Below are 27,748 nucleotides of genomic sequence, written 5' to 3'. Positions count from 1 at the left end.
CCCCCGCCTTACCTCCTTCCCTTCCCCACAGCACCTGTATATATGTATATGTTTATACGGATTTATTACTCTATTTATGTATTTATTTTACTTGTACATATCTATTCCATTTATTTTATTTTGTTAATATGTTTTGTTTTGTTCTCTGTCTCCCCCTTCTAGACTGTGAGCCCGCTGTTGGGTAGGGACCGTCTCTACATGTTGCCAACTTGGACTTCCCAAGCGCTTAGTACAGTGCTGTGCACACAGTAAGCGCTCAATAAATACGATTGATTGGTCGATTGATTAATAGAATAAATAGAATAATAAATATGTTATTTATTAATAATTATAATATTAATTATATACTAATAATTATAATATTAATAATATAAATAGAATAAATAAATATAGAGAAGCACCGTGGCTCAGTGGAAAGAGCCCGGGCTTTGGAGTCAGAGGTCGTGGGTTCGAATTCCGGCTCCACCACAAGTCTGCTGTATGACCTTGGGCAAGTCACTTAACTTCTCTGAGCCTCAGTTCCCTCATCTGTAAAAATGGGGATGAAGACTGTGAGCCCCACGTGGGACAACTTGATCACATTGTATCCCCCCCAGTGCTTAGAACAGTGCTTTGCACATAGTAAGCGCTTAACAAATGCCATCATCATTATTATTATTATTATTATTATTATTATTATATGTACCTATATACACCAGTGTTGTGGAGTGGGGAGGGGGGCAGAGCAGGGGGAGGAGGAGCAGAGGAAAATGGGGGCTCAATCTGGGAAGGCCTCAATTAATCTTATTTACTGAGCGGTTCCCCTGGGTAGTACCCTGTACTACGCGCTTAAGAGAGTACAATGCAACAGCCAGTGGACGCGTTTCCTGCCCGTAAAGAGCTTACAGTCAAGAAGGGAAAACTGACACTAGAGAAGCAACGTGGCTCAGTGGAAAGAGCGCGGGTTTGCGAGTCAGAGGTCATGGGTTCTAACTTAGACTCCTCCACTTATCAGCTGGGTGACTTTGGGCCAGTCACTTCACTTCTCTGGGCCTCAGAGGTCGTGGGTTCTAACTTAGACCCCTCCACTTATCAGCTGGGTGACTTTGGGCCAGTCACTTCACTTCTCTGGGCCTCAGAGGTCGTGGGTTCTAACTTAGACCCCTCCACTTATCAGCTGGGTTACTTTGGGCCAGTCACTTCACTTCTCTGGGCCTCAGAGGTCATGGGTTCTAACTTAGACCCCTCCACTTATCAGCTGGGTGACTTTGGGCCAGTCACTTCACTTCTCTGGGCCTCAGAGGTCGTGGGTTCTAACTTAGACCCCTCCACTTATCAGCTGGGTGACTTTGGGCCAGTCACTTCACTTCTCTGGGCCTCAGAGGTCATGGGTTCTAACTTAGACCCCTCCACTTATCAGCTGGGTGACTTTGGGCCAGTCACTTCACTTCCCTGGGCCTCAGAGGTCATGGGTTCTAACTTAGACCCCTCCACTTATCAGCTGGGTGACTTTGGGCCAGTCACTTCACTTCTCTGGGCCTCAGAGGTCATGGGTTCTAACTTAGACCCCTCCACTTATCAGCTGGGTGACTTTGGGCCAGTCACTTCACTTCTCTGGGCCTCAGAGGTCATGGGTTCTAACTTAGACCCCTCCACTTATCAGCTGGGTGACTTTGGGCCAGTCACTTAACTTCTCTGGGCCTCAGTAATCTCCTCTGGAAAACGGGGATGAAGACTGTGAGCCCCACGTGGGACAACCTGATCACCTTGTATCCCCCCCAGCCCTTCAAACAGTGCTTGGCCCATAGTAAGCGCTTAACAGATACCAACATTATTATTATTAAATTATTATTAAGATAAAGTTTGGCTTGGACGTAAAGTGCCGCGGGGCTGAGAGGGGCTGGTGGGGGTGAGTATCAACTTAAATTCTATTTGTTCTGACGCCTTGACGCCTGTCTACATGTTTTGTTTTGTTGTCTGTCTCCCCCTTCTAGACTGTGAGCCCGTTGTTGGGTAGGGGCCGTCTCTCTATGTTGCCAACTTGTACTTCCCAAGCGCTTAGTACAGTGCTCTGCACACAGTAAGCGCTCAATCAATACGATGGAATGAATGAACGTCCCCCTTCTAGACTGTGAGCCCGTTGTTGGGTAGGGGCCGTCTCTCTATGTTGCCAACTTGTACTTCCCAAGCGCTTAGTACAGTGCTCTGCACACAGTAAGCGCTCAATCAATACGATTGAACGAATGAACGAATATAGCTTTAATTCTATTTATTCTGACGGTTTTGATTCCCGTCTACATGTTCTGTTTTGTCGTCTGCCTCCCCCTCCTAGCCTGTGAGCCCGTTGTTGGGTGGGGACCGTCTCTCTAGGTTGATGATGGCATTTATTACTATGATTGATTAATTGATGTGGCAGAGTCAGAATTGGAACCCAGATCCCAGACTCCAAAGCCCGTGCTCTTTCCACTGAGCCAAACTGCTTCACAATAGCGCTGAGCCACAATAGGGGACTCACAGTCTAGAAGGGGAAGACAGACAACAAAACAACACATATTAACAAAATTAAGTAAATAGAATAATAAATATGATAGTAAATATGTATAGAGCCTGGCCTCCCGTCCACATATAATACCTGGGCCTCCCCCCTACACAATAATAATAATGGTATTTGTAAAGCACTTACTATGTGCAAAGCACTGTTCTAAGCGCTGGGGAGGTTACGAGGGGATCAGTTTGTCCCACGAGGGGCTCACAGTCTTCATCCCCATTTTACAGATGAGGTCACTGAGGCACAGAGAATAATAATAATAATAATAATGATGGCATTTGTTAAGCGCTTACTATGTGCAAAGCACCGTTCTAAGCGCCGGGGAGGTTACAAGGTGATCAGGTTGTCCCACGGGGGGGCTCACAGTCTCAATCCCCATTTTCCAGATGGGGGAACTGAGGCCCAGAGAAGTGAAGTGACTCGCCCAAAGTCACCCAGCTGACGATTGGCGGAGCCGGGGTTTGAACCCGTGACCTCTGACTCCAAAGCCCGGGCTCTTTCCACTGAGCCACGCTGCTTCTAGTCTGGTCCAGTGCTCTGCACACAGTAGGCGCTCAATCCATACGACTGAATCATCATCAATCGTATTTATTGAGCGCTTACTGTGTGCAGAGCACTGGACTAAGCGCTTGGGAAGTCCAAATTGGCAACATAGAGAGACAGTCCCTACCCCACAGTGGGCTCACAGTCTAAAAGAGTGAGTGAGGGTCAGTGGAGAGTTTTAGACTGTGAGCCCACTGTGGGACTGTCTCTCTATGGTGCCCACTTGGACTTCCCCAGCGCTTAACCCAGTGCTCTGCACACAGTAAGCGCTCAATAAATACGTTTGATTGATTGTGCGCCTTTAAGGGGGTGGGCGGCCCGGTCCCCTCCCCTCCTTTCCCCTCCTTTCCCCCCCGCGGGAGGCGGACGCGGAAGTGGCCGGGGCCTTGGGGCGGGGGCGGAGTGGGTCGGCTGTCTGTCCGCCCGCCCGGCTGGCCGCCCGGCATGGCCCTGGAGCCCCCGGCCCCCGGCGCCCCGTCGCCCCCGCTGTACCGTCTGGCCGGGGCCCCGGACCCCCAGGGCGACGATGAGTCCCGGGAGGCGCCCACGCTGGACGGGCCGGAGATGCAGGTGGGGGCTCCCCAGCTCCCCTGCCCCTTCCTCTCCCCCACCCCTTTCCCCAGCTCCCCGCACCCCTTTTCCTGTCTCCCTCTCCTCCCTGCCCCATTCCCCCACTCCCACCTCCTCCCACCCCTTCTCTCCATCCCTTTTGCCAACTTCCCCCTCACTCTCTCCCCCGCATCCTTTCCACTTCTCTCCCCCAGCCCCTTTCCCCGTCTCCCTCTCCTCTCCCCTCCACCCCTTTCCCCATCTCCCCCCACCCTCTGCCCCTTTCCCATCCCTCCTCGCCCCCCCCTTCCCCATCTCTCCCTTCTTCTCTCCCCATCCCTTTCCCCGTCTCCCTCTCCTCCCTGCCCCATTCCCCATCTCCCCACCCCTCCCACCCCTTTTCCTGTCTTCCTCTCCCCTCTCCATCCCTTTTCCCAACTTCCCCCTCACTCTCCCCCCTCCATCCTTTCCACTTCTCTCTCCTCCACTCCTTTCCCCATCTCCCCCACCCTCTGCCCCTTCCCCAACTCTCCCTTCTTCTCTCCCCATCCCTTTCCCCATCTCCCTCTCCTCCCTGCCCCATTCCCCATTTCCCCACTCCTCCCGCCCGTTTTCCTGTCTTCCTCTCCCCTCTCCATCCCTTATCCCAACTTCCCCCTCACTCTCCCCCCTCCATCCTTTCCACTTCTTTCTCCTCCACCCCTTTCCCCATCTACCCCCACCCTCTGCCCCTTCCCCATCCCTCCTTGCCCCCACCCTTTCCCCATCTCTCCCTTCTTCTATCCCCATCCCCTTCCCCGTCTCCCTCTCCTCCCTGCCCCATTCCCCATCTCCCCACTCCCACCTCCTCCCATCCTTTTTCCTGTCTTCCTGTCCCCATCCCTTTTGCCAACTTCCCCCTCACTCTCTCCCTCCATCCTTCCCACTTCTCTCCCCCCAAGCCCCTTTCCCCGTCTCCCTCTCCTCTCCCCTCCACCCCTTTCCCCATCTCCCCCCACCCTCTGCCCCTTCCCCATCCCTCCTTGCCCCCTCCCTTTCCCCATCTCTCCCTTCTTCTCTCCCCATCCCTTTCCCCGTCTCCCTCTCCTCCCTGCCCCATTCCGCATCTCCCCACTCCCACTTCCACCCCTTCTCCTGTCTTACTCTCCTCGCTCCATCCCTTTTCCCAACTTCCCCCTCACTCTCTCCCCCCCCATCCTTTCCACTTCTCTCTCCCCCCAGCCCCTTTCCCCGTCTCCCTCTCCTCTCTCCCCTCCACCCCTTTCCCTCTGTCCACCCTCTTGTCCCCACGCTCCCGGCCTTCTCCTCCCCGGCTTTCCTCTCTCCCCCTCCGCCCCAGGAGGGGATTGCTCTGTGACCCCTGCTCTCTGCCCTCCAGCTGGACGAGTTCGTGGGGGCCAACCCTGATTACGATGAGGAGGAAGAGGAGCGCCGGTACTTTCGCCGCAAGCGCCTGGGCGTGATCAAGAACGTGCTGACCGCGAGCATAGGTGCCATGCTGATCTACAGCGTCTACCTGGGTACGGCCCCACCGCCCCCCGACCCCGGGCCTCAGTGGGCTGCTGGCCTCCAACCCCGGGCAGGAGCTCCCTGGGGGTGACGGGGCGGTGACCCCAGCCCCGCATTCCCCCAGACGGGAAGTGAGAGGCCCAGGAAAGCGTGGCTCTCTGGGGCCCAGCTCCGGCCTGCGCTGCCTTCGCTTCCTCTTTCACTTCCCCAACATCTGAACCCAAGGGGATGGGGCTGGGGGGCAGGGCGGCCTCGTCTCCCCACGTTGGGCAGCACCTACGGTCCATCCCAGCCCCGATCCTCCCTCCTGCCCACCCCCCACCCACCCTGGGGACATCACTGTGCGCCCATCTTCTCCCCCCTCCCTAGGCCTCTTGCAGATGCAGCTGATCCTGCACTATGACGAGACCTACCGGGAGGTGAAATATGGCACCATGGGGCTACCGGACATCGACAGCAAAATGCTCATGGGCATCAACATGACCCCCGTCGTGGCCCTGCTCTATACCCCCGTGCTGCTCAGGTGAGGGCGGGAGGCCTGACCGACAGACTGACTGCCAGGGCGGACAGCGAGAGACAGGCCGGGAGATGCCCCCCCTGCCCCCAGCTGAGAGGGAGGGGGTGGGACAGGGTGGGACGGGGCTCCCAGGCTCGGCCGCCCCTGCAGGTTTTTCGGGACCAAATGGATGATGTTCCTGGCTGTGGGTGTCTACGCCCTGTTCGTCTCCACCAACTACTGGGAACGCTACTATACCCTCGTGCCCTCAGCTGTGGCCCTGGGCATGGCCGTGGTGCCCTTGTGGGCTGCTCTGGGCAACTACATCACCAGGTGGGCACCGGGGGCGGGCACAGGGTGGGACAGGGCTGAGTGTAGGGTGGGCACAGGGCTGGTGTCCGGTTGGGCGCGGGGCCAGTTCGGGGTGGGGTGTGGGCGTGCCAGCCTGGGCATCGATGTCCTCATCTACCATTTATTTATTTATGTTAACGTCCGTCTCCCGCTCTAGACTGGGAGCTGGTTGTGGGCAGGGAATGTGTCTGTTCTTTTGTGGTGCTGTACTCTCCCCAGTGTGCTCTGCCCCCGGTAAGTGCCCCGTAACTACGGCTGACTGACTGCCTGACCGGCTTCCCTGGCAGGATGGCGCAGAAATACCATGAGTTTGTGAACTACAAGCAGGAAGTGGAGCACAAACGTCCACCCCGTGGTGCCCACGCCCCTTACCTGGTGGTCTTCCAGGTGGTCTTCTACAGCTGCTTTCATGTGAGCCGGGCCGGGGTCAGGAGGCGGGTTGGGCGAAGGGCCGGGGGTGAGGCTGGGTGGACCAGACAGGGACAACCCAGCCAGACCGATGAAGTCCCCCTCGTCTACGGCTCGCTCTCCCCTCTGCGTCATTTAGGCATCTGGATCTGTGACCTCGGGACGTTTCATATTCACCCCTCCCTCAAATCCACGTATCATCGTATATCAGAAATCACTTATTAACGTCTGTCTTCCGCTCTAGACTGTAAGTTCGTTAGGGCCAGGGCATCATCATCATCAATCGTATTTATTGAGCGCTTACTATATGCAGAGCACTGTACTAAGCGCTTGGGAAGTACAAATTGGCAACATATAGAGACAGTCCCTACCCAACAGTGGGCTCACAGTCTAAAAGGGGGAGACAGAGAACTAAACCAAACATACTAACAAAATAAAATAGGGCATGTGTCCGCTAATTCAGTTGTATCATACTCTCCCAAGCACTTAGAACAGTGCTCTGCACACAGTAAGCGCTCAATAAATACCCTTGATGGATTCATCTTCCCACCGAAAACGCTCTTCTGCCTCCTGCCTTTCCCTTTCACTGTAGAAAACCACACCATTCTCCCCATCTCTCAAGCCCACAACCCTGGCATTATCCTCAGTGCCTCCCTCCCGTTTTAATTCCCTGGATTCAATCTGGAGCTTAAAAAGTTGGCTGGTTTTTCCTCCACAGCGTCTCTTGACTCCTCCATTCACGGTGGCACCACACTGATCTAACCATTTCTCCGTTGGCTCTGATCAATCTTTAAAACTTTCTTCTCTCCGTGTCCTCCAACTCCCATCTGTCTCCGCATCAAACGGAAACTCCCCGCTTTTGGTTTAATAATAATAATAATAATAATGGCATTTATTAAGCGCTTACTATGTGCAAAGCACTGTTCTAAGCGCTGGGGGTTTAAGACCCCCAATCAGCTCTCTGACCCCTACCCATCCTCACTCCTCTCCCAATACACCTCAGCTCACTCCTCTCATGACACCCTCTTCACCGTGCTTTGTTCTTGTCCCTCTTGTTCACTTTTTCACTAACAATGTTAATAATAGTGGTATTAAGCGCTTACTATGTTCCGGACACCATAAGAAGCGCTGAAGTGAAAACAAGCAAGTCGGTTTGGACACGGTCCGTGTCCCACGTGGGGCTCACGGTCTTAATCCCCGTTTTACAGATGAGGGAACTGAGGCACAGAGAAGTGAAGTGGCTTGCCCCAGGTCAGAGAGCAGATAAAGGGCGGAACCGGGATTAGAACCCAGGTCCTTCCGACTCCCTGGGCTTTATCCGCTAGGCCACACTGCTTCTCACTTTTCCTTTCACATCTTCCAGACCTCAGCTCTCCTCTTACAAGCCTTTTGAAGTGCCGCCTCTTCCAGCAAGCCTTCCCCGATTACCTTCTCCTCAAACTAGTCGTATGCTCCAAACTCCCACCTCAACACTACTACGGATATTGTTGGAACGCTTCCATTTATTTGATAATGGCATTTAAGTATTTACTCTGTGCTAAGCATTGTCCCACAGACTGGGGTAAACACCAGATAATCTGGTTGGCTACAGTCCCCGTCCCACATGAGGCTCAATCAATCAATTATATATTTTTTTAATGGCATTTGTTAAGCGCTATGTGCTAAGCACTGTTCTAAGCGCTGGGGGGGGATACAAGGTCATCAGGTTGTCCCACATGGGGCTCACAGCCAATCCCCATTTTCAGATGAGGTAACTGAGGCTCAGAGAAGTTAAGTGACTTGCCCAAGGTCACACAGCAGACATGTGGCGGAGCCGGGATTTGAACCCATAACCTCTGACTCCAAAGCCCGGGCTCTTTCCACTGAGCCACGCTGTGTGCCAAGCACTGTACTAAACTCTTGGGAGAGTACAATATGACAGAGTTGGTAGACAAATTCCCTGCCCACGCTGAGAAGGTGTTTGGCCTAGTGGATAGAGCATGGGCCTGGTAATAATAATAATAATGGCATTTATTAAGCGCTTACTACGTGCAAAGCACTGTTCTAAGCGCTGGAGAGGTTACAAGGTGATCAGGCTGTCCCACGGTGGGCTCACAGTCTTCATCCCCATTTTACAGATGAGGGAACTGAGGCACAGAGAAGTTAAGTGACTTGCCCAAAGTCACACAGCTGACAAGTGGCGGAGCTGGGATTTGAACCCATGACCTCTGACTCCAAAGCCCAGGCTCTTTCCACTGAGCCACGCTGCTTCTCCTGGTAATCAGAAGGACCCGGGTTCTAATTCCAGCTCCGCCATTTACCTGCTGTATGATCTTAGGCAAGTCGCTTAACTTCTCTGTGCCTCAGTTACGTCATCTGTAAAATGCTGATTGAGACCGTGAGCCCCATGTGGGGGGGGACTGTGTCCAACCTCGTATCTACCCCGGCGCTTAGTACAGTGCCTGGCGCAAAGTAAGCGCTTAGCAAATACTATAAAAAAGTGATCTTACAGTCTAGAGGGGGAGGAAGAGCAGGCATTAGTAATTCATTTCTCCTTTTCCAGCTGGTAACCTGTATTACCCTGTGTAAGTATTTGTGCCCGTCTCCCCCATTAGACTGTAGGCCCCTGGAAAACCGGGACTGTATTGATGAGATTCCCGACCTTTGAACCCTACCCCACTTTTCCTGGCTGGAAGGGGACCTCCAGGTGTCTCCTGGACATTCATTCGTTCACTCGTTCATTCATTCAGTTGTATTTATTGAGCACTTACTGTGTGCAGAGCACTGAACTTGGAAGAGTACGGTACAACAATAAACAGACACATCCCCTACCCACAATGATCTTACAGTCGAGGTGCGGGGGAGACAGGCATTAATATAAATAATTATAAATAAATAACAGATATGTACAATCAATCAATCGTATTTATTGAGCGCTTACTGTGTGCAGAGCACTGTACTAAGCGCTTGGGACGTCCAAGTTGGCAACATATAGAGACAGTCCCTACCCAACAGTGGGCTCACAGTCTAAAAGTGCTTCCCCACTTTGAGGCTGGGAGGGGAGGATGAACAAAGGGAACAAGTCAGGACAACGCAGAAGGGAGTGGGAGAAGAGGAAAGGGGGGCTTAATCAGGGAAGGCCTCTTGAAGGAGGTGTCCCTTCAATAAGGCTTTGAAAGAGGGGAGAGTATTTTTGTCTGTTGGATTTGAGGAGGGAGCAAGATAGACGAGATTGGGGCACAATAAGAAGGTTAGCATTAGAGGAGCAAAGTGTAAGACTTTTTACATGTTTTGTTTTGTTGTCTGTCTCCCCCTTCTACTGTGAGCCCGTTGTTGGGTAGGGACCATCTCTAGATGTTGCCGACTTGTGCCTCCCAAGCGCTTAGTACAGTGCTCTGCACACAGTAAGCGCTCGGTAAATACGATTGATTGAATGAAACGTGACAGAGCCTTGAAAAGATTTTTTACATGTTTTGTTCTGTTGTCTGTCTCCCCCTTCTACTGTGAGCCCGTTGTTGGGCAGGGACCGTCTCTAAATATTGCCAACTTGTGCTTCCCAAGCGCTTAGTACAGTGCTCTGCACACAGTAAGCGCTCAATTAATACAATTGACTGAATTAAATGTGACAGAGAGAAACCTGGGATTTCCTAAGAGTCCACCTTGAAAAGATTTTTCACATGTTTCGTTTTGTTGTCTGTCTCCCCCTTCTACTGTGAGCCTGTTGTTGGGTAGGGCCCATCTCTAGATGTTGCCAACTTGTGCTTCCCAAGCGCTTAGTACAGTGCTCTGCACACAGGAAGCGCTCAATAAACACGATCGAATGAATGAATCTAGCTTTATCTAGAACCCGACTGATCGGGTTGTAGTGGGATTGAAGCAGGGTGAGGGAGAAGGGGGCAAGGGGATTGAGTGCTTTTTAAAACCAGTGGTGAGGAGTCTTTGCTTGATGCGGAGGTGGGTGGACAACCACTGGAGTTTCTTGAGGAGTGGGGAAACAGGTCCTGGCGCGGTGGTAGAAAAATGTTCCGGGCAGCAGAGTGAAGTATGGACTGGAGTCAGGAGAAGCAGGGTGAGGGAGAAGGGGGCAAGGGGATTGAGTGCTTTAAAACCAGTGGTAAGGGGATTAAGTGCTTTAAAACCAGTGGTGAGGAGGCTGTGCTTGATGCGGAGGTGGATGGACAACCACTGGAGTTTCTTGAGGAGTGGGGAAACAGGTCCTGGCATGGTGGTAGAAAAATGTTCCGGGCAGCAGAGTGAAGTATGGACTGGAGTCGGGAGAAGCAGGGTGAGGGAGAAGGGGGCAAGGGGATTGAGCGCTTTAAAACCAGTGGTAAGGGGATTAAGTGCTTTAAAACCAGTGGTGAGGAGTCTGTGCTTGATGCGGAGGTGGGTGGACAACCACTGGAGTTTCTTGAGGAGTGGGGAAACAGGTCCTGGCGTGGTGGTAAAAATTTGTTCCGGGCAGCAGAGTGAAGTATGGACTGGAGTCGGGAGAAGCAGGGTGAGGGAGAAGGGGGCAAGGGGATTGAGCGCTTTAAAACCAGTGGTAAGGGGATTAAGTGCTTTAAAACCAGTGGTGAGGAGTCTTTGCTTGATGCGGAGGTGGGTGGACAACCACTGGAGTTTCTTGAGGAGTGGGGAAACAGGTCCTGGCGTGGTGGTAAAAATTTGTTCCGGGCAGCAGAGTGAAGTATGGACTGGAGTTGGGAGAAGCAGGGTGAGGGAGAAGGGGGCAAGGGGATTGAGTGCTTTTTAAAACCAGTTGTGAGGAGTCTTTGCTTGATGCGGAGGTGGGTGGACAACCACTGGAGTTTCTTGAGGAGTGGGGAAACAGGTCCTGGCGTGGTGGTAAAAATTTGTTCCGGGCAGCAGAGTGAAGTATGGACTGGAGTTGGGAGAAGCAGGGTGAGGGAGAAGGGGGCAAGGGGATTGAGTGCTTTTTAAAACCAGTGGTGAGGAGTCTTTGCTTGATGCGGAGGTGGATGGACAACCACTGGAGTTTCTTGAGGAGTGGGGAAACAGGTCCTGGCGTGGTGGTAAAAATTTGTTCCGGGCAGCAGAGTGAAGTATGGACTGGAGTTGGGAGAAGCAGGGTGAGGGAGAAGGGGGCAAGGGGATTGAGTGCTTTAAAACCAGTGGTGAGGAGTCTGTGCTTGATGCGGAGGTGGATGGACAACCACTGGAGTTTCTTGAGGAGTGGGGAAACAGGTCCTGGCGTGGTGGTAGAAATTTGTTCCGGGCAGCGGAGTGAAGTATGGACTGGAGTTGGGAGAAGCAGGGTGAGGGAGAAGGGGGCAAGGGGATTGAGTGCTTTAAAACCAGTGGTGAGGAGTCTGTGCTTGATGCGGAGGTGGATGGACAACCACTGGAGTTTCTTGAGGAGTGGGGAAACAGGTCCTGGCGTGGTGGTAGAAAAACGTTCCGGGCAGCAGAGTGAAGTATGGACTGGAGTCAGGAGAAGCAGGGTGAGGGAGAAGGGGGCAAGGGGATTGAGTGCTTTTTAAAACCAGTGGTGAGGAGTCTTTGCTTGATGCGGAGGTGGATGGACAACCACTGGAGTTTCTTGAGGAGTGGGGAAACAGGTCCTGGCGTGGTGGTAGAAAAATGTTCCGGGCAGCAGAGTGAAGTATGGACTGGAGTCGGGAGAAGCAGGGTGAGGGAGAAGGGGGCAAGGGGATTGAGTGCTTTAAAACCGGTGGTAAGGGGATTAAGTGCTTTAAAACCAGTGGTGAGGAGTCTGTGCTTGATGCGGAGGTGGGTGGACAACCACTGGAGTTTCTTGAGGAGTGGGGAAACAGGTCCTGGCGTGGTGGTAGAAAAATGTTCCGGGCAGCAGAGTGAAGTATGGACTGGAGTCGGGAGAAGCAGGGTGAGGGAGAAGGGGGCAAGGGGATTGAGTGCTTTAAAACCAGTGGTAAGGGGATTAAGTGCTTTAAAACAAGTGGTGAGGAGTCTTTGCTTGATGCGGAGGTGGGTGGACAACCACTGGAGTTTCTTGAGGAGTGGGGAAACAGGTCCTGGCGTGGTGGTAGAAATTTGTTCCGGGCAGCAGAGTGAAGTACGGACTGGAGTCGGGAGAGACAGGAGGCTGGGAGGTCAGTAAGGAGGCCGATGCAGTAATCCAGGCAGGATGGGATGAGAGATTGTATTAACGTGGTAACCGTTTGGATGGAGAGACAAGGGCAGAATTTCTATTTATTTATTTATTTTGCTCGTACATATCTATTCTATTTATTTTATTTTGTTCGTACGTTTGGTTTTGTTCTCCGTCTCCCCCTTTTAGCCTGTGAGCCCACTGTTGGGTAGGGGCTGTCTCTAGATGTTGCCACTTTGTACTTCCCAAGTGCTTAGTAGTAAGCGCTCAATAAATACGATTGATGATGATGATGATGAAGGTGGGCCCGAAAGGATCCAGTGACGGATTGAATACGTGGGTTGAATGAGAGAGGGGCGGGGGATGCTCCCCCCCACACCAAAAGAAAGTATTGATTGGTCAATCAATGGCATTTATTGAGCACCCTCTGCCTTTGCAGCTTAGTTTCGCCTGTGCCCAGCTGCCCATGTTTTTCTTCCTCAACCCCTACCTGTACGACCTGAACCACACGCTGAACAAAGTGCAGGAATGTGGTGAGCGCTCCCTCGGCCCCGTGGAAGGGCCCCTTCCCCTGCCAGCCCCCCACCCCCAGACCGGTCCCAGACATGGGTTCTAATCCCGCCTCCACCACCCGTCGGCTGTGTGACCCTGGGCAAGTCACTTCTCTGGGCCCCAGTTCCCTCAGCTGTGAAATGGGGATGAAGACTGTGAGCCCCACGGGGGACCGCCTGATCACCCTGTATCCACCCCAGCGTCTAGAATAATAATGATGGCGTTTGTTAGGCGCTTACTATGTGCGAAGCACTGTTCTAAGCGCTGGGGAGATACCAGGTGATCAGACTGGCCCACGTGGGACTCACAGTCTTCATCCCCATTTTATAGGCGAGGTAACCGAGGCACAGGGAAGTCGAGAAGGAGCGTGGCTCAGTGGAAAGAGCTGTCCACGGGCTTTGGAGTCAGAGGTCACGGGTTCGAATCCCGGCTCCGCCACTGTCTGCTGTGTGACCTTGGGCAAGTCGCTTAACTTCTCTGAGCCTCAGTTACCTCATCTGTAAAATGGGGATTAAAACTGTGAGCCCCACGTGGGACAACCTCATCGCCTTGCATCCCCCCAGCGCTTAGAACAGAGCTTCACAGTCCCTTCTAGACCGTGAGCCCACTGTTGGATAGGGACCATCTCTGTATGTTGCCCAAGCGCTTAGTACAGTGCTCTGCACACAGTAAGCGCTCAATAAATACGATTGAATGAATGAATGCTTTGCACATAGTAAGCGCTTAACTGCCATTATTATTATTATTATTATGTGACTTGCCCCAAGTCTTCTTGACTGTGAGCGCTTAGTACAGTGCTCTGCACACAGTAAGCGCTCAATAAACACGATTGAATGAATGAATGCTTTGCACATAGTAAGCGCTCAACAACTGCCATTATTATTATTATTATGTGACTTGCCCCAAGTCTTCTTGACTGTGAGCGCTTAGTACAGTGCTGTGCACACAGTAAGCGCTCAATAAATACGATTGACTGAGTGTGAGCCCGCTGTCGGGTAGGGACCGTCTCTATCTGTTGCCCACTCGTACTTCCCAAGCGCTTAGTCCAGCGCTCCGCACATGGTAAGCGCTCAATAAATACGATTGATGATGATGATGGTAAGCGCTCAATAAATACGATTGAATGAATGCAAGTCACCCAGCTGACAAGTGGCGGAGTGGGGAGTAGAAGCCACCACCTCCGACTCCCAAGCCCGGGCTGTTTCCGCTGAGGCTCAATGCTTCCCTAGAACAGTGTTTAGCACATAGTGAGCGCCTAACAAATACCGTAGGTATTAGTAGGTAGGTAAGTAGGTCCGTAGTGGTCGCTCCGCCCCCTGACGGGCCCCACCTCCAGACCGCCCCCTTCTGGTGGGCAGGACATGCCCCCTCAAAGGCCCCTCCCCTTATACAGAACAGGCCACGCCCCTCACACAGGCCACGCCCATCTCAGGTCACGCTCCACATGCCACGCCCACTCGGCCGGACGGGGCCCCGCCCCTCGCAAGCTCCGCCCCTTCTGTCGACCAGGCCCCGCCCCTCACAGGCCTCGCCCATTCTGTCGTCCAGGCTCCGCCCCCTCACAGGCCCCGCCCATTCCGTCGTCCAGGCTCCGCCCCCTCACAGGCCCCGCCCCTACTGCCGGTCAAACCACGCCCCCTCACCGGGGCCCCGCCCAGTCTGTCAGTCAGACCCCGCCCCCACAGGCCCCGCCCCTCCTGTTAGGCCACGTCCTCCTCACAGCCCCCTCCCCTCTTGCTGATCAGACACCGCCCCTTCTGCCGACCAGGCCCCGCCCCTCCTGTCAGACAGGCCCCGCCCCCTCACAGGCCCCGCCCCTCCTGTCGGCCAAGCCACGCCCCTCACAGGCCACGCCCCTTCTGTCGACTAGCCCCCGCCCCTGTCAGTCAGGCCCCGCTCCTCAGGCCCCGCCCCTCGTCCCCATCCGACCCCACCCCTCACAGGCCCCGCCCCATGTAGGTCAGACCACGCCCCCACCGGGCCCGCCCCCTCCTGCCAATCAGACCCCGCCCCTCACAGGCCCCGTCCCTCCTGTCAGTCAGACCACGCCCCCTCGCAGGCCACGCCCCTCACACGGACCACGCCCATCTCAGGCCACGCCCGCTCGGCCGGACAGGGCGCCGCCCCTCACAGGCCACGCCCCTTCTGTCGGCCAGATCCTGCCCCCTCACAAGCTCCGCCCCATCTGTCGATCTGGCCCCGCCCCTCGCAGGCCCCGCCCCTTCCGTCGACCAGACTCCGCCCCAACAGGCCCCATCCACTCTACCGACCAGGCCCCGCCCCGTCGCAGGCCCTGCCCCTTCCGTCGTCCAGGCCCCGCCCCTCACAGGCCCCGTCCCTCCTGCCGGCCAAACCAGGCCCCACCCAGCCTGTCAGTCAGGCCCCGCCCCTCTCCGGCCCCGCCCCATGTAGGTCAGACCACGCCCCCACAGGCCCCGCCCCGCCTGCCAATCAGACCCCGCCCCTCACAGGCCCCGCCCCTGTAGGTCAGACCACGCCCTCACAGGCCCCGCCCCTCCTGTCATTCAGACCCCCGCCCCCTGTCGGTCAGACCACGCCCCACGGCCCCGCCCCTTCGGTCAGTCAGGCCCCGCCCCTCGTGTCAAACAGGCCCCGCCCCTTTCGGTCAGGCCCCGCCCCTGCTGTCAATCAGACCCCTCCCCTGTCAATCAGGCCCCGCTCCCCCGCCGGTCAGACCCCACTCCTCCTCTCCCGTCCCGTCCCGTCCCGTCCCGTCCCGTCCCGTCCCGTCCCATCCCGTCCCGTCCCATCCCGTCCCATCCCGTCCCGTCCCGTCCCGTCCCCTCCGCTCCCGTCCCGTCCCGTCCCGTCCCGTCCCGTCCCGTCCCGCAGGCATCAACAGCAGCGGGATCCTGAGCGGCTTCAACAAGACGGTGCTGCAGAGCCTGCCCCGCAGCCTCAGCCTCATCGTGGTGGAGAGCGTCCTCATGGCCGTGGCCTTCATGGCCATGCTGCTGGTGCGGGGGCACGAGAGGGGTCAAGGGGCTAAAGGGGGCCGCCCCTTCCCGACACGGGGGCCTTCCCTGGGGAAGGGGGGGGGTCCTTGGTCCCTCTGGCTGACCCATCGTGGGGAGGGGGCTGGGGGTCCTGGGCCAGCAGGGGGAAGGGACTGAGTATTCTCTGGGCCTCCAGCTGACCCATCGTGGGGAGGGGGCTGGGGGTCCTGGTCCCTCTGGCTGACCCATCGTGGGGAGGGGGCTGGGGGTCCTGGGCCAGCAGGGGGAAGAGACTGGGTGATCTCTGGTCCTCCGGCTGACCCATCGTGGGGAGGGGGCTGGGGGTCCTGGGCCAACAGTGGGGAGGGGGCTGGGGGTCCTGGGCCAGCAGGGGGAAGGGACTGAGTGGTCTCTGGTCCTCCGGCTGACCCATCGTGGGGAGGGGACTGGGGTCCTGGGCCAACAGTGGGGAGGGGGCTAGGGTCCTGGGCCAACAGTGGGGAGGGGGCTGGGGTCCTGGGCCAACAGGGGGGAGGGGGCTGGGGGTCCTGGTCCCTCCGGCTGACCCATCGTGGGGACGGGGCTGGGGGTCCTGGGCCAACAGGGGGGAGGGACTGAGTGATCTCTGGTCCTCCGGCTGACCCATCGTGGGGAGGGGGCTGGGGGGTCCTGGGCTAGCAGGGGGGAAGGGGGCTGCGGGTCCTGGTCCCTTTGGCTGACCCATCGTGGGAAGGGGGCTGGGGTCCTGGGCCAACAGGGGGAAGGGGGCTGGGGTCCTGGGCCAACAGGGGGGAGGGGGCTGGGGGTCCTGGTCCCTTTGGCTGACCCATCGTGGGGAGGGGGCTGGGGTCCTGGGCCAACAGGGGGGAGGGGGCTGGGGGTCCTGGTCCCTTTGGCTGACCCACCGTGGGGAGGGGGCTGGAGTCCTGGGCCAACAGGGGGGAGGGGACTGGGGTCCTGGGCCAACAGGGGGGAGGGGGCTGGGGTCCTGGGCCAGCAGGGGGGCGGGGGCTGGGGTCCTGGGCCAGCAGGGGGGAGGGGGCTGGGGTCCTGGGCCAACAGGGGGGAGGGGGCTGGGGTCCTGGGCCAACAGGGGGGAGGGGGCTGGGGTCCTGGGCCAACAGGGGAGGGGGCGGGGGGTCCTGGTCCCTCCGGCTGACCCATCGAGGGGATGGGGCTGGGGGTCCTGGGCCAGCAGGGGGAAGAGACTGGGTGATCTCTGGTCCTCCGGCTGACCCATCGGGGGGAGGGGGGCTAGGGTCCTGGGCCAGCAAGGGGGAGGGGGCTGGGGTCCTGGGCCAACAGGGGGAAGGGGACTGGGGTCCTGGGCCAACAGGGGGGAGGGGGCTGGGGTCCTGGGCCAACAGGGGGGAGGGGGCTGGGGTCCTGGGCCAACAGGGGGAAGGGACTGAGTGGTCTCTGGTCCTCCTGCTGACCCATCGTGGGGAGGGGGTCCCCCCCCCGCTGACCCCAGGCCGGGGGTGACGGGGCGCGTCCCGTGTCAGATCCTGGGCCTGTGCGGCGCCGCCTACCGGCCCACGGAGGAAATCGACCTGCGCAGCGTGGGCTGGGGCCACGTGTTCCAGCTGCCCTTCAAGCACGTGCGGGATTACCGGCTTCGACACCTCTTCCCCTTCTTCGTCTACAGCGGGGCCGACCCCATCTTCGCCTGCACCGCCCTCGCCCTGGTGCGGGGGGTCCCGGGAAGGGGGATCCGGGGGTCGGGGGGCACCCCCCGGGGACCCCCGACTCACCCCCCCCTCGCCTCCCCACAGAGCTACGGCGTCTGCTCCTTGGGGCTGGAGCGCCTGGCGCCCACCCTGCTGGCCTACGGCCTGGCCTCGTCGGCGGCGTCGGGGCTGGGGGTCCTGGCGCTGCGCCTGCCCCGGGCCGTGCCCCTCTTGGGGGGGCGCCGGCCTGCACCTGGCCCTGCTCGGGGGGCTGGCCTGCTGGGCCCCTGCCCCCCGAAGCCTCGACCACGCCTGGGCCCTGTACGGCGTCGTCGCGCTCTGGGGGGTCGGCAGCGCGCTCAACAAGACCGGACTCAGCAGTGAGTGCCCCCCACCCTGAAGAAGAATCATAGCCCACTGTTGGGTAGGGACCGTCTCTCTACGTTGCCAACTTCTACTTCCCGAGCGCTCAGTACAGTGCTCTGCACACAGCAAGCGCTCAATCAATACAATTGATTCGAGTGGCACTTTATTCATTCAATCGTACTGACAGCGCTTACTGTGTGCAGAGCACTGTACTAAGCGCTTGGGAAGTCCAAGCTGGCAACGTACAGAGACGGCCCCTACCCAACAGCGGGCTCACAGTCTAGAAGGGGGAGACGGAGGACAAAATATTAACAAAATAACGTAAATAGAATAAATATGCACAAATAAATAAAGACTTCTAGACGGTGAGCTCGCTGTTGGGTAGGGACCGTCTCCATGTGTTCCCAACTTGGACTTCCCAAGCGCCTAGTACAGTGCTCTGCACACAGGAAGCGCTCAATAAATGCGACAATGAAATGAATTTATTAAGCTCTTACTATGTGCAAAGCACTGTCCTCAGCAATGGGGAGGTTACAAGGTCAGACCATGGGCACGTCACTTCACTTCTCCGGGCCTCAGTTACCTCACCTGTAAAATGGGGATGAAGACTGTGAGCCTTTTGTGGGACAGGGGCTGTGTCCTACCCGCTTACCTCCAGCGCTTAGAACAGTGCTTTGCACATAGTAAGCGCTTAACAAATACCATCATCATTATTATTATTCGTCCGCCGTGTGACTTGGGGCAAGCCTGTTAACTTCCCTGTGCCTCAGTCACCTCATCTGTAAAATTGGGATTTAAGACTGTGAGCCCTTTGTGGGACAACCCGATCACCTTGAGAAGCAGCGTGGCCTAATGGCAAGAGCCCGGGCTTGGGAGTCTGAGGATGTGGGTTCTAATCCCGCCCCCGCCACTTGTCTGCTGGGTGACCTTGGGCGAGTCACTTTACTTCTTGGAGGAGAAGCAGCATGGTTCAGTGGAAAGAGCCCGGGCTTTGGAGTCAGAGGTCGTGGGTTCGAATTCCAACTCCGCCACACGTCTGCTGTGTGACCTTGGGCAAGTCGCTTCACTTCTCTGAGCCTTGGTTACCTCATCTGTAAAATGGGGATGAAGACTGTGAGCCCCACGTGGGACAACTTGATCAGCTTGTCTCCCCCCCAGCGCTTAGAACAGTGCTCTGCACATAGTAAGCGTTTAACAAATGCCAACATTATTATCATTTATTATTATTCTCTGTGCTTCATTCATTCAATCGTATTGATTGAGCATTTACTGTGTGTGCAGTGCACTGTACTAAACATTTGGAAAGTACAATTCAATTGGAAAGTACAATTCAGCAACAAATAGGGGCAATCCCTGCCCACAGCGGGCTCACAGTCTAGAAGGGGACAAGCTGATTACCTTGTATCTCCCCCATTCATTCATACCAAGCGCTTAGTACAGTGCTCTGCACATAGTAAGCGCTCAATAAATACGATTGATGATGATGATGATGATTCACTGTGTGCATATTCACTGTGTGCACTGTGTCTACTGTGTGCATATTTATTGAGCGCTTACAAGCTTAGCACATAGCGCTTTGGGCAAGTCACTTAACTTCTCTGTGCCTCCGTTCCCTCATCTGTCCAATGGGGATGGAGACTGTGAGCCCCCCTTGGGACAACCTGATCACCTTGTAACTTCCCCGGTGCTTAGAACCGTGCTTTGCACATAGTAAGCGCTTACCAAATACCATTATTATTATTATTATTATCACCTTCTCTCCTCTCGGCCAGCCCCTTGCCCACCGCTGGACTTGTAGCTTGGTGGGCCCTTCCCGTGGGGGGGATGTGGGGGGACAGGGCGGAGGGGAGGACGTATTGACCGGGACCTCTCTGTTTCCCCCCCTCTGCCCTGGCAGCGCTCCTGGGGATCCTGTATGAAGACAAGGAGCGGCAGGACTTCATCTTCACCATTTATCACTGGGGACAGGCGCTGGCCGCCTTCGCCGCCTACCTGGGCACCCAGCTACCCATGAAGGTGCGGGGGTGGAGTATCCCTGGGCACAGCCCCCCTTTCACCGGCCTCTGTCTCCCCCCATCCCTTTCTCCCCCGTCTTTGCTCTCCTCTTCCTCTCTTCCTTTTCATTCATTCACTCATTCATTCATTCATTCAATCGTATTTATTGAGCGCTTACTGTGTGCCGAGCACTCTACTAAGTGTTTGGGAAGTCCAAGCTGGCAACATAGAGAGACGGTCCCTACCCAACAACGGGCTCATGGTCTCGAAGGGGGAGAGACTGTGAGACCACTGTTGGGTAGGGACCGTCTCTAGATGTTGCCAACTTGGACTTCCCAAGTGCTTAGTACAGTGCTCTGCACACAGTAAGCGCTCAATAAATGCGATCGATTGATTGATTGAGAGACTGTGAGCCCACCGTTGGGTAGGGACCGTCTCTAGATGTTGCCAACTTGGACTTCCCAAGTGCTTAGTACAGTGCTCTGCACACAGTAAGCGCTCAATAAATGCGATCGATTGATTGATTGATTGAGAGACTGTGAGCCCACCGTTGGGTAGGGACCGTCTCTAGATGTTGCCAACTTGGACTTCCCAAGTGCTTAGTACAGTGCTCAATAAATACGATTGATTGATTGATTGATTGAGAGACTGTGAGCCCACTGTTGGGTAGGGACCATCTCTCTATGTTGCCAACTTGGACTTCCCAAGCGCTTAGTACAGTGCTCTGCACACAGTAAGTGCTCAATAAATATGATTGATTGATTGATTGAGACAGGCAACCAAACAAAACATGTGGACAGGTGTCATCAGAATAAATAGAAGTAAAGCTAGCTGCACATCATCATCATCATCATCAATCGTATTTATTGAGCGCTTACTATGTGCAGAGCACTGTACTAAGCGCTTGGGAATCATTAACAAAATAAATAGAAGAGTAAATATGTCGGCCTTCCCAGGCTGAGCCCCCTCCTTCCTCTCCCCCTCCCCATTCCCCCCCAGCCCTACCTCCTTCCCCTCCCCACAGCCCCTGTATATATGTTTGTACAGATTTATTACTCTATTTATTTCACTTGGACATATTTACTATTCTATTTATTTTATTTTGTTAATATATTTTGTCCTATCGTCTGTCTCCCCCTTCTAGACTCTGAGCCCGTTGTTGGGTAGGGACCGTCTCTCTATGTTGCCAACTTGTACTTCCCAAGCGCTTGGTAAAGTGCTCTGCACACAGTAAGCGCTCAATAAATACAATTGAATGAATGAATGAATGCAAGTGAAAGAAATAGAGTAATAAATCTGTACAAGCATCTATACAGGTGCTGTGGGGAGGGGAAGGAGGTAGGGCGGGGGGGATGGGGAGGAGGAGAGGAAAAAGGGGGCTCAGTCTTTTCTCCTCACTGCCCCCGCTTCCCTCTTATTTATTCATTCATTCAGTCGTATTTATTGAGCGCTTACTGTGTGCAGAGCACTGTACTAAGCGCTTGGGAAGTACAAGTTGGGAACAGCTTTCCCTCCCTGCCCTCAATCCACTTTTTCCCGCTCCCCTTTCCTCCCCTCTCTCCTCGGCTTCAGCCCCTTTCATTCCTTCTGTCAATCCTATTTATTAAGCGCTCACTGGGTGCAGAGCACTGTACCAAGCGCTTGGAAAAGTTCATTACTCCAAGAAGCCTTCCCAGACTAAACTCTACTTTTCCTCGTCGCCCACTCCCTTCCACGTCACCCTGACTCGCTCCCTTTGCTCTTTCCCCTTCTCCCCATCCCACAGCACTTATATCTGTCATTTTATTTCTTTATATTAATGCCCGTTTACTTGCATTGACGTCTGTCTCCCCACTCCCTACCCCAGACTGTGAGCTCGCTGTGGGCAGGGATCGTCACCCTTTATTCCTGTATTGCACTTTTCCAAGTGCTTAGTACAGTGCTCTGCACACAGTAAGCGCTTAAAAATTACGATTGAATGAAAGAATGAATGGTGATTCATCAATCGTATTTATTGAGTGCTTACTGTGTGCAGAGCACTGTACTAAGCGCTTGGGAAGTCCAAGTTGGCAACATATAGAGACAGTCCCTACCCAATAGTGGGCTCACAGTCTAACAGGGGGAGACAGAGAACAAAACCATACTAACAAAATAAAATAAATAGAATAGATATGTACAAGTAAAATAAATAAATAAATAGAGTAACAAATATGTACAAACATATATACATATATACAGGATTCAGCGACCCGGGGGCGGCAGTGTGGGGGTCTCAATAAATACGATTGAATGAGTGGATGAACAATAAAGAGTGACAGTCCCTGCCCACAACCAGATCCCAGTCTTGGAGCGTGTTGGGGGAGGCGGACATCAATGTAAATAAATAAACTTACAGTCATATTCATTCAGTCGTATTTATTGAGCGCTTACTGTGTGCAGAGCACTGTACCAAGCGCTTGGGAAGTCCAAGTTGGCAACATATAGAGACAGTCCCTACCCAATAGTGGGCTCACAGTCTAACAGGGGGAAACAGAGAACAAAACCATACTAACAAAATAAAATAAATAGAATAGATATGTACAAGTAAAATAAATAAATAAATAGAGTAACAAATATGTACAAACATATATACATATATACAGGATTCAGCGACCCGGGGGCGGCAGTGTGGGGGGCTCAATAAATACGATTGAATGAGTGGATGAACAATAAAGAGTGACAGTCCCTGCCCACAACGAGATCCCAGTCTTGGAGTGTGTTGGGGGAGACGGACATCAATGTAAATAAATACACTTATAGTCATATTCATTCAATCGTATTTATTGAGCGCTTACTGTGTGCAGAGCACTGTACTAAGCGCTTGGGAAGTCCAAGTTGGCAACATATAGAGACGGTCCCTACCCAACAGTGGGCTCACAGTGATATACATTTCCCCACTCCCTCCGTCCCTGAAGCAGCATGGCTTAGTGGCAAGAACCCGTGCTTGGGAGTCAGAGGTCGTAGGTTCTAATCCTGACTCTGCCACTTGTCAGCTGAGTGACCTTGGGCAAGTCACTTCACTTTTCTGTGCCTCAGTTACCTCATCTGCAAAGTGGGGATGAAGACTGTCAGCCCCATCTGGGACAACCAAATAACCTTGTAATAATAACAATCATAACAATGGCATTTATTAAGCGCTTACTATGGGCAAAGCTCTGTTCTCCCCCAGTGCTTAGAACAATGCTTGGCACATAATAAGCGCTTAAAAAATACCATTATTATTATTATTATTATTATTGTTCTCTGTGCCTCAGTCACCTCATCTGTAAAATGGGGATTGAGACTGAGCCCCACCTGGGACAACCTGATACCCTTGTATCTTCTCCAGTGCTTAGAACAGTGCTTGGCACATAAGTGCTTAACAAATGCCATCATTATTTTTATTATTACTATTACTAGAGAAGCAGCGCGGCCCAGTGGAAAGAGCCCGGGCTTTGGAGTCAGAGGTCATGGGTTCAAATCCCGGCTCCGCCAATTGCCAGCTGGGTGACTTTGGGGCAAGTCACTTCACTTCTCTGGGCCCCAGTTCGCTCATCTGTAAAATGGGGATGAAGACTGTGAGCCCCCCCGTGGGACAACCTGATCACCTTGTATCCCCCCAGTGCTTAGAACAGTGCTTTGCACATAGTAAGCGCTTAACAAATACCATCATCATCATCATCATTACTCCCCGGCTTCAACCCCCACCTCCTTTCCATCTCCCCTTCCCCCTCTGCACCCCCCCACCCTTCCTCTGGGCCGGCAGCCTGGGGCCATCATCAATCGTATTTATTGAGCGCTTACTGTGTGCAGAGCACTGTACTAAGCGCTTGGGAAGTACAAGTTGGCAACATATAGAGACGGTCCCTACCCAACAGTGGGCTCACAGTCTAAAAGAGCCAGTCCTTCTGTGCCCTGGGCTACCTGAGTGAGGGTGGCTCCAGGGGAGGGGAGTCCCTCCTTGGGCAGACCAAGCCCAGCCCTCTCCCCCAACCCCAGCCCCAGGCCTAGCCCTCTTCCCCATTCATTCATTCAATCGTATTTATTGAGCGCTTACTGTGTGCAGAGCACTGGACTAAGCGCTTGGGAAGTACAAGTTGGCAACATAGAGAAACGGTCCCTACCCCACAGCGGGCTCACAGTCGAGCGCTTACCGTGTGCAGAGCACTGGACTAAGCAGTGAAGCAGCGTGGCTCAGTTGAAAGCGCCCGGGCTTTGGAGTCAGAGGTCATGGGTTCAAATCCCGGCTCTGCCAATTGTCAGCTGTGTGACTTTGGGCCTGTCACTTCACATCTCTGGGCCTCAGTTACCTCATCTGTAAAATGGGGATTAAGACTGTGAGCCCCCCATGGGACAACCTGATCACCTTGTAATCTCCCCAGTGCTTAGAACAGTGCTTTGCACATAGTAAGCGCTTAATAAATGCCATTATTATTATTATTATTATTATTATCATTATCATTATTATTATTATTATTATTATTATTATTATTATGGGTTCAAATCCCGGCTCCACCAATTGTCAGCTGTGTGACTTCGGGCAAGTCACTTCACCTCTCCATCCCCCCCATCCCCTCCAGGAGGCCTTCCCAGCCTGAGCCCCCTTTTTCCTCTCCTCCCCCGCATCCCCCCCGAACCCTACCTCCTTCCCTTCCCCACAGCACCTGTATATATGTATATATGTTTGTACAGATTTATTACTCTATTTATTTTACTTGTACGTATCTATTCTATTTATTTTATTTTGTTAGTATGCTTGGTTTTGTTCTCTGTCTCCCCCTTTTAGACTGTGAGCCCACTGTTGGGTAGGGACTGTCTCTATATGTTGCCAACTTGTACTTCCCAAGCGCTTAGTACAGTGCTCTGCATGCAGTAAGCGCTAAATAAGTACGATTGATTGATTGATTCTCTGGGCCTCAGTTAACTCATCTGTAAAATGGGGATTAAGACTGTGAGCCCCACGTGGGGCAACCCGATCACCTTGTATCCCCCCAGCGCTTAGAATAGTGCTTTGCACATAGTAAATGCTTAACAAATACCATCATTATTATTATTACTAAGTGCTTGGGAAGTGCAAGTTGGCAACGTATAGAGACGGTCCCTACTCAAAAACGGGCTCACAGTCTAGAAGGGGGAGACAGACAACAAAACAAAACATGTAGACAGGTGTCAAAATCGTCAGAACAAATAGAATTAAAGCTACATGCACATCATTAACAAAATCAATGGTAAATATGTACAAGTAAAATAGAGTAATAAATCTGTACAAATATATATGTAGTTTTTGTGGGGAGGGGAAGGAGGTAAGGTTCGGGGGATGGGGAGGAGGAGAGGAAAAGGGAGGCTCAGGCTGGGAAGGCCTCCTGGAGGAGGTGAGCTCTCAGTAGGGCTTTGAAGGGAGGAAGAGAGCTGGCTTGGCGGATGTGGGGAGGGAGGGCATTTTGGGCCAGGGGGAGGACGTGTGCTGGGGGTCGATGGCGGGACAGGCGAGAACGAGGCCTAACGGTGAGGAGATTAGCGGCAGAGGAGCGGAGGGTGCGGGCTGGGCTGGAGAAGGACAGAAGGGAGGTGAGGTGGGAGGGGGCGAGGGGATGGACGGCCTTGAACCCGAGAGTGAGGAGTTTTTGCTTGACTCGTTGGTTGACAGGCAGCCACTGGAGCCTTCTCTCTGATCTCCCATCCTCGTGTCTCTCCCCACTTCAATCCATACTTCACGCTGCTGCCCAGATTATCTTTGTCCAGAAACGCTCTGGGCATGTTACTCCCCTCCTCAAAAATCTCCAATGGCTACCAATCAATCTGCGCATCAGGCAGAAACTCATCACCCTGGGCTTCAAGGCTGTCCATCCATCCCCTCGCCCCCTCCTCCCTCACCTCCCTCCTGTCCTTCTCCAGCCCAGCCCGCACCCTCCGCTCCTCTGCCGCTCATCTCCTCACCGTTAGGCCTCGTTCTCGCCCGTCCCGCCGTCAACCCCCGGCCCACGTCCTCCCCCGGGCCCGGAATGCCCCCAATCCCTCTGCCCATCCGCCAAGCTAGCTCTCTTCCTCCCTTCAAGGCCCTACCGAGAACTCACCTCCTCCAGGAGGCCTTCCCACACTCAGCCCCTTCCTTCCTCTCCCCCTCATCCCACTCTCCATCCCCTGTCTTACCTCCTTCCCTTCCCCACAGCACCTGTATACATGTATATATGTTTGGACATATTTATTACTCTATTTATTTATTTATCTTACTTGTACATATCTATTCTATTTATTTTATTCTGTTAGTATGTTTGGTTTTGTTCTCTGTCTCCCCCTTCTAGACTGTGAGCCCGCTGTTGGGTAGGGACTGTCTCTATGTGTTGCTGACTTGTACTTCCCAAGTGCTTAGTCCAGTGCTCTGCACATAGTAAGCGCTCAATAAATACGATTGATGATGATGATTACTCTATTATTTATATTACTTGTACATATCTATTCTATTTATTTTATTCTGTTAGTATGTTTGGTTTTGTTCTCTGTCTCCCCCTTCTCGTCTGTGAGCCCGCTGTTGGGTAGGGACCGTCTCTATGTGTTGCCGACTTGTACTTCCCAAGCGCTTAGTCCAGTGCTCTGCACACAGTAAGCGCTCAATAAATACGATTGATTGATTGATGATTGATTGATTGGAGATTTTTGAGGAGGGGAGTGACATGCCCAGAGCATTTCTGCACAAAGATAATTGGAGCAGCAGCCCCAGGCCCAGCCCCAGGCCTAGCCTTCTCCCCCAGGCCCATCCCCCGGCCCACACTCAGCTCTCTCTCCTAGGCGAAGGTGGCTGCCCTGGCGGGGACCCTGGTGCTGTCGACGGGCTCCTACGTGTGCATGGAGTGGAGGCTTCACCGGCTCCAGCCGTTCCGGCTCCCGCGCATCCCGCGGCCGCAGCCCACCGTGCGCGGCTACCGCTACCTGGACGCGGACAACTCGGACGCCAGCGGCTCAGACGGCGGCGCGGACGGCTCCGAGGACGAGGCCCAGCCCGGCTGGGGGGCCCAGGACCCCGACCCACGGCCTCCCTACGAGCAGGCCCTGGGCGGCGGCGGCGGCGACGAGGCCCCGCGCCCGCGGTGGGACTGACACGCGACCCTCGACGGGGAGGGAGGGATGCCGGGCTCCGCTGGGCCAGCCTCGCCCCGGGACTCAGTTCCAATGGGTCCGGACCGAAGTGGCAATAAAGCACCTGTGCCAAGTGGGGGTCTCTGGCCTCCTCGGGCTCCGGCCGTGTGCCATGGGGGGCACGGGCAGGTTGGGGTTGGGTGGGTGCTCCCTGACGCAGGGCAGAGAGAGCTGGGTTTGGGGACTCACCGGGGGCGAGGAGAGCCAAGAGGGGAGTGTATGGGGGCACCCCAAGGGTGGGGCTTGGGGGCGCGGAGGGTGAGAGGTTGGTGTTAGGGGATTCTCCGGGGGAGCGGAGGGCGGTTTTTTGAGGGCTCCCCAGTAGTACCCTCTTCCCCAGGCCCAGTCCTCTTCCCAAGGCCCAGCCCCCTCGTCCAGGGGGACGATGGAGAGGTTGGGGCTTGGGGGATCCCTGCTGGTGAGGAGGGTGGAGAGGGGGTGTTTGGGGGCACCCCAACAGTGGGGATCGTGGACAGGTTGGCGTTAGAGGGTGCAGAGGGCGGAGAGGGCCCGGTTTGGGACCTCCCCGGGGGTGTGGAGGGACAAGGGGAGTTTTGGGGGGCACCCTGAGAGGGGGGAAGGTGAAGAGGTTGAGTTTGGGGGTGCAGAGGGCGGAGAGGT

The 27,748-nt window shown here is 54.6% G+C and overlaps 1 protein-coding gene across 1 annotated transcript; it reads left to right on the top strand.

Annotated features, from left to right (window-relative positions):
* The first annotated feature begins 3,514 nt into the window (after positions 1 to 3,514).
* UNC93B1 (unc-93 homolog B1, TLR signaling regulator) lies at positions 3,515 to 27,201 on the top strand. Its single transcript, XM_038764374.1, is given in 12 exon segments — positions 3,515 to 3,640; positions 4,998 to 5,139; positions 5,498 to 5,651; positions 5,796 to 5,957; positions 6,263 to 6,386; positions 12,896 to 12,989; positions 15,862 to 15,986; positions 17,471 to 17,653; positions 17,741 to 17,869; positions 17,871 to 18,015; positions 19,899 to 20,017; positions 26,780 to 27,201. Coding segments are annotated over 12 exon segments (1,812 nt in total). The 3' UTR covers positions 27,089 to 27,201.
* The last annotated feature ends 547 nt before the right edge of the window (positions 27,202 to 27,748 follow it).

Source organism: Tachyglossus aculeatus, chromosome 22, assembly GCF_015852505.1.
Source record: "Tachyglossus aculeatus isolate mTacAcu1 chromosome 22, mTacAcu1.pri, whole genome shotgun sequence".
Classification (NCBI taxonomy): Eukaryota; Metazoa; Chordata; class Mammalia; order Monotremata; family Tachyglossidae; genus Tachyglossus; species Tachyglossus aculeatus.
This window is presented reverse-complemented; position numbering and strand designations above follow the sequence as displayed.